This window comes from Temnothorax curvispinosus, unplaced genomic scaffold, assembly GCF_003070985.1.
Source record: "Temnothorax curvispinosus isolate PA1 unplaced genomic scaffold, ASM307098v1 QBEX01004736.1, whole genome shotgun sequence".
NCBI lineage: Eukaryota > Metazoa > Arthropoda > Insecta > Hymenoptera > Formicidae > Temnothorax > Temnothorax curvispinosus.
This window is the reverse complement of record NW_020214516.1, coordinates 1-13,945: the sequence shown is the minus strand read 5'-3', so window position 1 is coordinate 13,945 and position 13,945 is coordinate 1. Positions and strand designations below refer to the sequence as shown.

Sequence of the window (13,945 nt, the reverse complement as noted above, 5' to 3'; positions counted from 1 at the left end):
ATGGATGGCAATGGCTTTCCGTATGTGAAGAAAAGAGCGGGAGCAGGATAACGAAGGACAAATCGTGTGAATTCATGTGACTGAATTTGTAGTGGAATGAAAAGACGTGTCGTCGTCACTCTTCTCGCGATCGCTAACGTACGCACAAATTGCCCTCAAAAAGTATAGCTCGTGTTTTTTATTCGAGATAATCGATTTGAAAAAGGAGGAGACTTGGATGGTAAAGAGGGTCGAAGAAATTCTTTACGTGCTAAGAAGCCGCTGATAATGATGATGAAGATAAAGATGACGATGAAGATGAAGATCAAGATGAAGATAAAGATGATGATGATTATGACGATAATGATAATGATGATGATGCTGGATGATGATGATGATGATGAATGATGATGATGATGAATGATGATGATGATATTGATGATAATGAGGATAGCTCTCCCGATCGAGTAAAGTCACTGCCAGGATTATTAAAAAAACATATAACGTTTATTTTAGAAAATTCATAATATCCAGAAAATGAAAAGAACACAAGATGTTAACGTTCGATTTGTTGAATTGGGTGGTGAGCGGCTGGGATAAGGATAAGTTAGATTGAAGAAAACATCCCTGAAGAGTAGATTCAAGAGAAAGAGGCGAAAGGAGGAACTATTGTACTCGGAGGAGAAAGAGGACTCGCGAGAGGTGGGGATGAAAAGAGAAGGATGTTATATCTGAGGACCCGCTGGCCGATGGCATCGTGATGGCCTGCGTATCTTACCACTTCTGATTACACACGCATGCACATACATACACCCAGTCTCGCCCAGCCAGCCCTCGTTGAACGAGGACTTTCCGGAAGAGATAGGCTCAGAGAGATGAAATTTGTAGGCTGTAGCCTTCATCGTTCGACTCCTCGATCTTAAGTCTCTTAAATAGCAAAACTTCGAGGCAGAACGAAACGAAAGAACAAGATTTAAACGACAAGAAGCAAGCATAAGAATTTCCACGATCGTATTTGATCTCCAAGTCGCGTAAATATACTCTTATTTCACGTTACATCTCATTTCTTGTCATCTGTATCTTATCTTCATTTTATCCTGCCTCGACATTAAAAGACCTCGTCTGTAATGGACGCAAATCGCGAATTATTTCTGCCAGAGTACCGGCTTGATTTCCACGTCCCGCATCTACTACTGCGATAGAAACGAAACTGATATCGGCGATGAATTATAAACACGAGACTTCAATCGTACACGTATTCATTCTCGCTCCCATTTGACGGAAGGAGGAGGAAGGTGGATAGGAAGAGTCGCCATTCGAATGCTGTCACTGCTCATCGTCTCTTCGACACCGCGTCCGTCTCACTCTCGTTTTTCTCTTTCTCCCCTTCCTTCCTAGCAACCGAACGTTATTCCCGCGTGTTTCTTCCCTTCCCGGCGATTACGGACAATGTTGTTGCGACAAAGACACACCGATTATACATCGAGAAATATCAACGCGATAACAGGAAAACGTTTACCCATTCACGTGTAATTAGCGACTAACTTGCTGAGAACTGGCTGGCACCCATAGGCGGCGATATTACATATGCGTGATACAATGTGTGTATGTGTGTATGTATGAATATATTTATATATGTGCTGTCAGTACGCGCGTATATACATATACTTAATTATACATATATATACGAGAAGAGCATACGAGGATGCATTTCAGCTCCTCGTTTCATATCTCTTTTTCTTCTCTTCGCGTCGGGATGTCGAACGCGAGCGGAGAGCGTGATTTTGGATAGTCTTAGACCTCCCGTTGGAATCTTGCGGTTTCCCCTCTAACGTAGAATCTTTTCTGTTAACAATGATCGAAATACTTACATCGCGTTACAAACACGTGGTACACGTCGAAGTCCTAAATCGTCCGATATAAATTGTTAACACTCAATTCAAATACGTTGCGTAATTTATTATTCGACACATCGTCTCGGTCTTATATTCTAATCAATCAATCGTAATTGTATATGCAAATTCTTCTCCGTGACTTTCTTCGATGTGTACACCTCGATCGAGGGACCAAGCGTTGCGAGCTTCCTCTCCCTCGAGGAAGCCTTGATACTCTACCTTACACGACGCTATCTTCGAGAAGCAATTGTAAATCGTGATTCGCAACACGTATATAATTTTCTCGCAAACTCTCGGAAATGAATATCGCAGGACGAAAGTAAATACGTGGCTATATATCTATTCGTGTGTATGTTGTGTGCGTATAACTCGTTCTCTCTCCATTCTTCTCGACCGCGCTACGAACTTGCTAAGAGTTACGTGATATAAATATATTTATATATCTTTGTGTATATATTATATAATTGCGTATAGTATAATAGAGAAAGAGAGAGAGACGAGCGGTCGAATAGAAGAGCGAGAGGAAGTTGAAGGTCCAGAATATGCAATCTCTTAATAACGTGTCGCACGTGTGTAATCTCTGCGCTCGACGACGACAATGGGGAAACGAGCGGCTCTTCAGATCCTCGTCCTCCTTCTTCCGCATTCCGTTTCACGATCGCACGAAACTTAGGGGAAAATATGTGCGAACGACCGCGACGACGACCAGAACGACGACGAGAAACGTCTTCTCTTTCTCTTCGCGTTACAACACAATTGTGATAATACTTATATGCTACCAACGACCCTGATCGATTCAATCTTTTCTCTCCGTGGATAAATTACAGACAGATTGAAAAGTAGTAAGAGAAATCCAAGGAACTTAATCCCAAACTGTCGGACTGTCGCGACTTCGGACTTTCAGTAAAATCGCGAGGTTTCGGTCGTGGCGAAAGGAAAAGGGAGGAAAGTCCGCGTAGGAAGAGATATTGAATTGCATGCAAATCATATCATGTGCGCAATCATGGTGGTAATGTTGGAGAGAGAGGAGAAAAAAATAAAAAAAAAAAAAGATACAGTGTTTGAAAAATCAAGTCACCACTGTTGTTTGTTTTGGAACTTAATAACTTAATGTATTTGTTTTTACTCTCCTTTCTCCTCCTGCATTCTTCCCTTCGTATAATAATATTCGTTACTTGCTAGACAATGTGAAATTTAATTTAAATGACAACTGGATATAATGCAGTAGATTCATGCGTGCTTTTTTTTCATTTCCTCGTTCTCTTCGCTTCTTCTCGTACCTCCGCGCTGTTTCTTTTCTCGTTTTAACTTTAATGTTTTTCTTTTTTGAGATGGTAAGCAGCGAACAGATTTTGGGAGTAATGACAGTGGGTCGGTCGGTCCTCTGCATTCCATGTCTCGTCCCGATGTGATTTACCCTTTAATAGTACATCACTTTCTCGTTTTCTATTCGCAAAACTCAAATAATCTAGCGTTTGCTTTCTTTTTTCTGCTATGTGCGTTATCGACAATGAGGTGCATGCATGCACGCGCGCGTTCGCGCAATGATTTTCGCGTCAACGAGACAAGGTATGCAGGGGAGATGTGAGTGTGTGTGTCTCCTCCTGTCCTTTCCTCTATTCATCCACAATTCGCTCCTTCCTGTTCCTCCATACAAATGGGTCAATAATAAATGGATTCCTTTTTTATTTAAGAAATTTCGTGCGCGAGAGACCGAATGATCCACGCCCTACTCGATTGTTCTTCTCTCCTCGCCAATGATAGTCTTCTTGACTCGATGCTTCACGATCAACGTTCTTGCCTTTCCGTCTATCCCGAGTATCGACCGAGATTCCAATTTCGAGTCTAAGTTCGATCTTTAAGATCCTTCTTGCCATCATTCGCGAACAGACACGATCGAGCATTAGTGAATAATTCGAAAGCTCTCGACGTTCGAATTTTTCAAACCGGATGTAGCAGCTGTGGCGGTGGCATTGGCAGCAGTGTGCGGTCATGTCAGGAAAAAGAGAAAGAGAAAGAGATAGAGAGAGAAAAAGAGAGAAGGATCAGTTTTTTGAAAAGGAGAGTGATTTAAGGAAAAGGGAGGTCTTCGATTGGAAGGAAGGAAGGAAAGAAGGAAACGAGGTACGCGAGGGACAAGAGGTCAGGTGGACATGGATGGATGGATCTGGGTGGATGGACATATGGGTGAGCACTTCAGGGGGACGGGGGGACGATAGAGAATAGGATGTTCTTATTAGGTTTAGAAAGGACTTAAGCTTAGGAAGGTTAGTTGTCGCCGCCCTCCTGTGGCTCGTCCCCGTCGCCCTGCGTGTCACTGGTCCACAGAGTGAGGTTGTCGCGCAGAAGCTGCATGATCAATGTGGAATCTTTGTAGCTGTCTTCATTAAGTGTGTCCAGCTCCGCGATCGCATCGTCGAACGCCTGCAAAAGATTTAATTCTTTAAGTCTCTTGAGCTTTGCGATCCCATCGTCAAACGCCTGCAAAGTTATAAATGCGTCACAGATACGTTTTTATTCTATATACTATAATCTCAATGTTATCTTTTAACAAAAGAATAATTTAATTTCCAAATAAAATAGGAAAATAGCATTCTAAAATGTACATGTATTTTCAAATAAAGAAATAAGACTCATTCTATGAGTACAATTATATAAATTTTGTCAAATATCCATAAAGTGTCATATCTATAATTACACAAGTCAAACTATTACTTAATTAATATAAATAGAGAATACGATGCGGGATGGTTAGTGCGGTATCAGTGGAGAAGTATCTCAGTTTACTAATTACGTATTAGCAATTTGAAAGAGGATTAAATGGCACAACATTCACACAAAAATATTAATGTTAGAATTAAATCAAATTAGGGAATTTGGTCGTTAGAGAATAGATAGGATAAATTAAATTCACACGGCAAAAACTGTCGATTTCATAGTAAGACTGTTGAAGTGCTGATTCCCTATGATTTAAATATAGAATATAAAAAAATAGAATATAAAAAAGATAAATATAAACATTTTAATGTTTCTAATTATCTAATTCAACGAAGAAATAAGACTCGCGGTTCTTACTCTTTCTTTATTGCTCAAATCACGAAGAAAGACCGAAATTTTAGCAGGAGTGCTTTAATCAAAGTATATAGCTCTAATTCTCGCCCGTGTTTCTTATCAGCAGTCTTATCACGTACCCAGTTCGACGGCGAACGCGTTAATGCATACAGAGGGTTTATATTAGAGAAAACTATCACGCAGTAGCTAAAGCACAAGCCCTCCACAAATCCTCCCTCTAACCTGCTTGGCTAAGTGACAGGCTCTAGCCGGGGAATTGATAATTTCGTAATAAAAAACGGAGAAGTTGAGGGCAAGGCCGAGCCTAATCGGGTGCGTAGGCTGCATTTTCGCCTTCGCAATGTCAAACGCCTCCTGGTACGCCTTCTGCGAATCCTCGACTACCGCTGCAAATGCAAATCAGCCTCTATTCAGATTACACCTTCCACGACCTCATTTTTGCGCCGTGATCATTGAAGTAATAATAAATTGTCGTTGTCGTCGGGAGAGGAGCGCGAGGAGAGGAAAGGCGAACGAAAGCTGAATAAAAGGAGGGAAAATGCAAGAGAATTTCAACGATTCGCCTCGCGTCTTGTCCTACAAAGACCGCACGCGCGTGGCCGTTTCACTCGGAACTGCGTCGGCCTTGAACGAGCCGTGTCCATAAATCGTCACCGATCTTCCACGATATGACCCCGCTGGGACGTGCATCTCCGTCATCTGAGTCATCGCGTATGAGTCAAATGAACAGTACGCCCGACGGTATTATTAAAAATTTAAATACAGGCGCTTTTTTCTGCATATCAGACAAGTTTACACGCGCTATTTGTAGGAATGTGTTTAAGCAAATTGGTCAACAGCTGTGCAATTATAGTTATCGAAAGAGCACTTAGTTATTAAAACTGCATCTCGATATTACATTTGACAATATTACACTATTATCGGTTGATATTTTTTACAATATGTTTGTGTATGTAATATTACTTTTTATCTTTTTATCTCTGGCCAAATATTTTACTTTGCAAGTAAGTTATCACAGATTTTAACATCGCTGTTCGTTTAGAGATATAGTTGTGCCGTATCTCGGGACAATCGTTACCGAGACCGATAACGCGTTTCGAAGTAGCAAACTAGAAGATGACGTCGACGATCTTTGTAGGACAGAAGTAGACAAGTTGATAGAACGAGTCGTTCGTGTAAGATAAACTTTTTTGTCACCACTGTGCACCGTCACCACCATCACCGTCATCGAGCTCTCTATCCCACGGAATCGCTAGAAAGATAAGGATTAGTTCCTCTGATCGTGTACCTGTTTGGCCAGTTGACAGGCCTTGTCTGGTGAATTGAGAATCTCGTAATAGAAGACAGAAAAGTTGAGGGCGAGACCTAGCCTGATCGGGTGGGTAGGCTGCATCTTTGACTTGCTGATTTCGAAGGCATCCTGGTATGCCTTCTGGCTGTCGTCTACCACGGCTGGATATTACGTGGATCATCAACATGTCTGTTTGTCTTGTTTTGCGTGAACTAACACGCTTCGTATCAAGTTGATTTGAGAGCTACTTAGAACTCAGAGGTACGTAACATGGATTTATCGCGTTTCGAAATGCCGTGAAAGAATTAACTTGGAATTAAACTTTTTCATTAACTTAAAAAGCTCTTAATTTCTATATTTTTTATTAAAATTTATAGACTAACCATTTGTATTATTTATATTATAAATTAACTATTTATATTAGTTATCGATTTGCTCTATTTACGTTCTAAGCAGCTCGATTGCTTTTTAGGCAATTTATATAAAGAAAACAGATGAACAATCTATTTTCATCTAAATCTAATTCATTTTAACATAAATATTTGCAATTCCCTGAACTTTATATAAACTTCGTTTTGTATAAATCTCATAAAAATGAAATTTCTTTATAATTCTAAAAAATATAAATTCCGATAAACGTATTCAATTAATTTAAGAAACAGAGTCTCTAAGTTCATCTTCAACGTCTAAGGCCCAGTTTCACAAGTATCGGTTAACTTTTAACATTAGATTAACTCACTCTTCGTCTCTTTCTAAGAGGGACGTTAGAAGGAGAAAAAGAATGAATTAATCTAAGGTTAAAAATTAACCGACACTTGCGAAACTGAGCCTAATATTGTCAATACATGGCATCAAATAATTATACACAAAAACAAAAGATATAAAAAAATACTTAAATTAATAGTTAATAATTATCTTTGTAGTTGATATTCTTCGTAGAGCCTCGTGACTCAAGTTTCACTCGCGAACGTCACAACCGACTTTCACTGTGACCGACTGAGACTACAACTGACTCTGTTTCCGATGTAAAAGTCCAAGGATCCGCCCATACATCAAAAAGAAGCATCTGTCGATGCAGCTGCGTCGCAACACGAGTGCCACAAGTGTTCGATTTTGAGAGAAGTGTATCCCATCCATCTCGGGCACTTGCATAACTTAGACGCAGTTGCATCGATCACATCGAGGAGGCGATCGAAGCGAGAGGTAACGATTTTCGGAGCATTGATGTGGCAACGATAGATTTTGGACGGCACCTTTTACGTTACTATCGGATAAGAAGTCACGATTGTATCACTACAAAAGATGGTAATCGCGCGCTTTCGCGTCTCTCTCTCTCGCTTCGAGGTCTCCCCGGGGGATCGCAAAGTAACGCGAGGAAGATCGATACGTACTATTTCTGGTTTCACCAGTGGCGACTTCTGCGAGATACCTGTAGTAGTCACCCTTCATCTTGAGGTAGAATACTTTGCTCTCGGCATTGCTAGCCTTGGGGATCAGGTACTTATCCAGGAGTCCCTGTAAAGACGCAAATACAAAACAAATGAACAAACGCAGTTGCTGAGAAAAAGAAAATGAAATTGATGTAAAATACAAATCAAGTTGACTTTTATTTAATTTCTTGCGCTCCGAGTATCTTGATAATTAATAAAATAAAAATTAGGAACGTAGGGTAACGAAAAAAATAAAACAATTTTCGAAAAAGACTAAATTGTGTTATCTCTCGCGTGTCTTGCTTGCTCCTTTAATCAAGCAACTCTCTTATCCGAATCACGCTGTTGTGATTAAATCGTGTTTCATAACTGAATTAATTTAATGTGTGATTCACAACTCCATATAGAGAACTATTTCAAATAAAAATCTCAAACTTTACGCAATTAATTAAAATACAAGGATATATATAATATTATTATACAGTTACATTATTATTTAATTATATATATAAATTGTCAATAATATAATATATAATAACACACATTTGTATATAATGCTGAAATTATTTTCAAAAATGAATTACACAATAAAACATCACAATTTAGACTAATCGATTATTAATTGCCATCGGGCAATAAAGCATCAAACGTGGTCAAATTAATGTGGACAACAATGTGGGAATTGATGCGCAATGCACCGGTCAATGACGAGTTCGTTTCACGCTACGCACATTCAGCCGTGTCTATGCTAATGACGTAACAGCAGTGTTGGCCGACCGACTTTACATATGCGAAACTCACGTGCAAACAGCGCGACGATATTTATTGCGTCTTAACGCAAACATAATGCACCGACCGTCGCGGTCGGTGCGGCGAGGGGAGGCAAAATTCGCCCCGATTGCTGTTACGTCACGTTAACTTGGCAACTTTCGACCCAACAGCAGCGAACGATACAACACCATGTATATTAAAATTGCGCATTATCTAAAGATCGCACAGATTTAATTTCCGAAATAGATTCCATTCTTGCTGTTGCGTTACCTCGTAAATGAGAGGTAAATGAACGCGCTGGGAGCCCAAGTTTCTAATTTAACTGCTCCCCGGTTATCTTATCGTCGTGCGAGACGAGTATCAAAAAGCAGCGTCGCCGCACAAATCGTCGCATTTCGATGCGCGAACCGTGCCGTCATAAATTATGCCGCATAATCACGTGAGCGCGCGACTCGCGTCGCAATGAAGGTAGAGGAAAAAAAAAGAAGACAGAAGACGTGTCCGTACGTCATTGCCGTCTCAACATTTTTCTCTCTCTCTCTCTCTGACATATCAAAATTCAACAAGAGACCGGTTAGAATTACTCCCGAAGTCTTCTCTTTTTTATTCCTCCGCGGTTATTAATCAAGCGCGGATTTTACGAGTGACAAAATCGGAATTGTAAATTATCGAAATATATGCGTTTCTTCGGAAGCTCAATAGAGAACCACGTTGTTGGTAAAATCGATTAAATTCTTATTCTTAGGTCGATCGTTTCACTCTCTGTATATCATTTCAAATCTTCTTATATTAAATCGCATTTTTTGCACGTCTCTTATTATCCTGTTTCTTGCAGCGGCTTTCCGATTTATTTTCTAAAGCCGTTTTGTCTCGCGACAACTTATTTGAGATGAACGACTGGCTTTCACGCGTTCTCTCCTCCGCATCGAGTTAGAAATAACTCGGTTTTATTAAACCGCAGCGCGTGAAACCGACGGTGGCCACGTCAAGGTGCAATACAATAGTGCCACGCTTACGGTGACGTGTATAGGAGAGCGCGAGAAACAGGAACGACTCCGATCGCCCGGCGATTGCGTTTCAGCTGGAGCCTTGCTCCAGTTTCGTCGTTTGACGCGCGCGCGTCTCCCGACCGCGCGTCTCCTCGAATCTGACCCCTTTCCCTCGTCATTCTGCGCACGTTGCAATTAGCAAGCGCTTGTCTTGGAGCAATCACCCTCTGCGCGTCCTCAAAATTAATAACTAAAATGCTATTTAATTAAAAGAAATAATTACAAGATATCTGTTGATCCATCGTTCGAAGGAACGGTAGCAATAACGTCGTAAACATATTTGCTTTTAAACATCCGATTATTCATATCGTTCAATTAACAAACACATGTGAATGTTTTTTTTTTCTAATTTATGATATTTGAATCACAAATTATTTCTGGCAAAAAATACATTTAAGATCTAAATCGGTGCAAATTACATAATGAGAGACAAATGCGGTATTTATTATAAACACCGAAATAAGACTTAATTTGGTACTTTTTTTCTCTGCATAAAGAAAACAGCCTCGAGCGAATTTAATTCCTCTGAAGAAAGGGCCTCTATTACGAGGCGGAACGTGCCGTTTCCGGTAGCCCGAGGTACGTTCGTCTGAACAGGCGTGCCCGCTTCCTCTTCCGTTTCCGCTTATTTCCGGATACTGGAAAAATATCACCCACGTAACGAGAACGGAGATCGAATGGAATCCCGAGGCGCACGTCGCAAAAAACATCGAGTAAATTATAAATTCGCCGAGTTTGATGAGTTTCGCGAGACTTTCGAGCGACGAGAAGTTCGAAAGGTCACGCTTTAATATCTCGCCGTTGACTCTCTATACGAATAAAAAGCGTCACAAGTAACAGATCTTGGGAGAAAGATATTAGAGAAATTGAACAGTTCCTGAATTATTATCCAGATAAAAAATATAAATAAGTTTTTTATGACTAAAGATTAAAATATTAATCAAAAAAACTAATTAAAGCTATTTTCTAACATCCAAGATACTTCATATCGTTCGTAAATAACTTGCGAATAGCTAATTGAATAAGGAACAATTATCTCAGTGTTGAAAATTACGTGACGATACGCGGATTATTTTACGCGGAAAAAAAACAAGAGATTTCGTCGTTTTTACGGGAGGAATACAGGCGTAAAAATCGCGGAGGCGAGTAGAAACTCGTAATTGACCCGTGTGAAATCCAATCCGGAAGATGGTCTTCATCCTTCAGAGATCCCGAGCAAGAAAATATATGTGTGTGTGTGTGTGTGTGTGTGTGGAAGGTTGTCAACCAAGAATCGTAAGACGATCCGGGCGCGGAAGAGAAACGGCGGGTATTGCTCGCAAACGAGTTTCGACGCTCGAGGGCGAAAGCACCCCGGGTAAAACAATCCATCTCGTGTCTCGGCGTTGACACTTTATTATACGGGACGCCACCGAATTAATCCCTTTATCATCTTAGCGGAAATCATCTTAGCCGCGTCATCGTTTAATGCGACGAGTGAAAATAAGCAACGAAAGACCTCTTTCCAATTAACTTTAACAGAATTCATTCAAAGGGAAATTTAATTTCAGGTTTAATTACTAAAAATGATGAAAAATAAAGTCCCCTTCATTATTTTAGCGACATTTTCTACGAACAAAACAGAAAAGTGTGACATTCTATATATAATCTCGTGTTAATCCAACGCTGGGAAATTTCAACGTACAAATTACAACGCGAATTTCAGCGAATAGAAAATATTGTGACGGTTACCCGTTTGCAAAATAGATTAACCGAAGAGAGTTGCAAACGCTTTACAATTGCTTTCTACAAGTAAAATTAATTTTGTTGTTACTTGGAATTAATTAACACTCCTCCAAGAGAAAAGTCTAACAGGGCTGGAAATTCGCGTCAATGCTTTCGACGAAAACGTGCTATGCTAATGACTTCCCGGTGCATAAAGCGAGTATATTTCCTCGTTTCGTTATCGCGTCGCTAGACGACGACGCAGCATAACGAATTACTAACGAATACAAGGCACTGCAGTCAAATGCTTTTCGGACGAAGTTAACGCTTCCGATTCCTTTTCTACGAAGAAGCTACTTTGTTAGAAAGTAGAGACCTTCTGGCAATTAGACGATTAGACGTCGGATCGATTCATCCCGATGCGATGTAAGAAAGCGGCTGCTCCTTGTAATGTTCTTTTATACTTTCTTGCTTTCTGTTTGCGTGTGCTCTTGTTTCTTTACTATAAACAATTCAATGCTGTAACTTGACACATCAGCATCTAAACCTTGTACATATTTGTACATTTTTTTTAATTCCTGCTTGTAAAATAAAACTAAAATAACAGAAATATTACGAAAAAAAGTGAGTAGTGGTCAGCACGTTAATACAAGTAGACAATAAATATCCAAGCGGGCGTATTCTGGTATCCTACACTGAGAAAAAATGTTGTTAACTTGACTAAAATTTTCAACCAATTATTATTTTTTTAATTGAAATATTTATGTATTTAAATTAAATACGACATGTTAAATCTAACATGACGCAATTTGACTCAAATACTTAAATATTTCAATTAAAAACATAATTAGTTGAAAATTTTACTCAAGCTAACATTTTTTTCTCAGTGCGATATGTAAGTAGAAGAACGTTCGTAGGAGAACGTTCCAGGATAAAGAATAACTCACGTGAGGATGAAATCATCGTTACATGTAATTATGCAAAATTACTTGTTTATCGATTCCCGCCCATCGCAATTCTCGGAGCGCGACCCCCTTTGGACGCGCGCGAGCGCCGGTTACTCAACGGCGTATAATTTTCTCCGACACCTTTCCGAACTCCTCGGCTATGTATGGAGAACAGGAAACATCGCGACGGTTTGCGGTTGCACCGACACGGAAAAAGGAGCGGAATGTACTCGGCTTGCTACGTTCGTACGGAGAGGAAGGAAGGCGACATCAGATTCGCCAGTCCTCAACGCGTCTCCGTCTTTCAGTTTTATTGAATTGGTTGATCGAAATGGAAAGCCCCGAGCAATTGCAAAATTCGAGATTAACAGCGTGATGACTGTAAAAAGCAGAATCAACTAAATAATTAATGTGTCGTACAAGTGAATTTTAATTTAACACGCATATGATGCAATTAAATATCTAAATACTATATTTTTAATGTAATAAAAATATTTATATATCGTGTTACCATAAATAATAAAAAAAAATAAAACAATGCTGGCATATTATATTCGTTTAAAATAAACATGTTTATCTAAACGGATGTCCATTAGCTGCAGCAGTGCGGTGAAAGATAGATATCTGACAAAATAGCATGACAAAACTATTAGAGATTCAATACACGCAGACTGATTATCCTAAATAGCCGGCAAGAACCATTAGCATAAATACTACTTTGTGAGCTAGCTTTCTATATCTATACGTAATATAGACATCACAATCTCGCGATCTTTAGCTTTCTTCACTCTAAATATTGCCAGAACTTGATCGCTGTATACCAGATTGTCATCAAATTCGACTTGGATTTAAACTCTATTAAACTAATACCATCTTAACAAAAACAAATATATCTTTGCGATAAATAGTTTCATATATAAAATTATATATAAAATCTAAAATTATATATGTTAATTTCAATTAACTTGGAAAAAATAAAAAAAATATGCAAAAGACTTTACGGCGATTATCTTCATGATTCTGCCCACTTTGAAAATTGATTTACTCCGGTATTAGACCGGCAACAAGAATGTGCGATAAACTTGACGTATCGTCACGATATAGAGCCCGCACTATTCAGTACGGAAGCTTGCGATAGTGCCAACCGCCTGAAATACGATATTGCGAATTCGTGCGAGAAAACACGTGCGCGAGCCGCCGCGAAATTAAATTTCGAGCAACGTACGAGCAGGAATTCGATTCTTTCGGACGTAAATTAACTTTCCCAGATGAACGAACAAATACGCCAAGTTCTCACGAATCATCGCAGTTGATGAATCGTTCATTGTGAGGTCGGATCGGGGATGAAAAGCACACGTCAGCGCAAAATATGCATATGCGATAAACAATCAAGATAGACGGCGGAAGGAATCGAGAACAGCATTATTTAAAATAAAGCGATTGTAGCAATAAAATGTAAATTACCGATGTACATTCATATGAGAGGAATTAACGTTTAAGATCGTTGAACAATACTTTCTCGTAAATTTTTACGTTTACCTTCATATTAAAATTTTCTATTATTATTTTATATCAAGCTGTTAATTATTTCGTCAATACGACACATCTATTTATTCAAACAGATTTATTTATTCTTTAATACGCCTATAATAAATTCTTATTGGACTTGAAGATAGAGAAACGATGTGTGAGGGAAACGTCGAAACGTTATATTTGTGAGCAATGCATTGTCGTCAACAGGCAGTTTATCGTAATATCGAATCATGCAAAAGTTATGCGGCAGTTCAAAGCGCGAGAGATCCGCCCA

At 39.4% G+C, this 13,945-nt stretch overlaps 1 protein-coding gene across 1 annotated transcript; it reads right to left on the bottom strand.

The window, feature by feature from the left end:
- Window positions 1-464: 464 nt before the first annotated feature.
- Window positions 465-7,803, bottom strand: LOC112453844 (14-3-3 protein zeta; the record flags this gene model as incomplete). The annotated part of the gene is made up of 3 exons (XM_025014827.1): window positions 465-4,298; window positions 6,235-6,398; window positions 7,629-7,803. Coding segments are annotated over 3 exons (495 nt in total), but the record flags the coding sequence as incomplete, so codon positions are not given.
- Window positions 7,804-13,945: the final 6,142 nt, after the last annotated feature.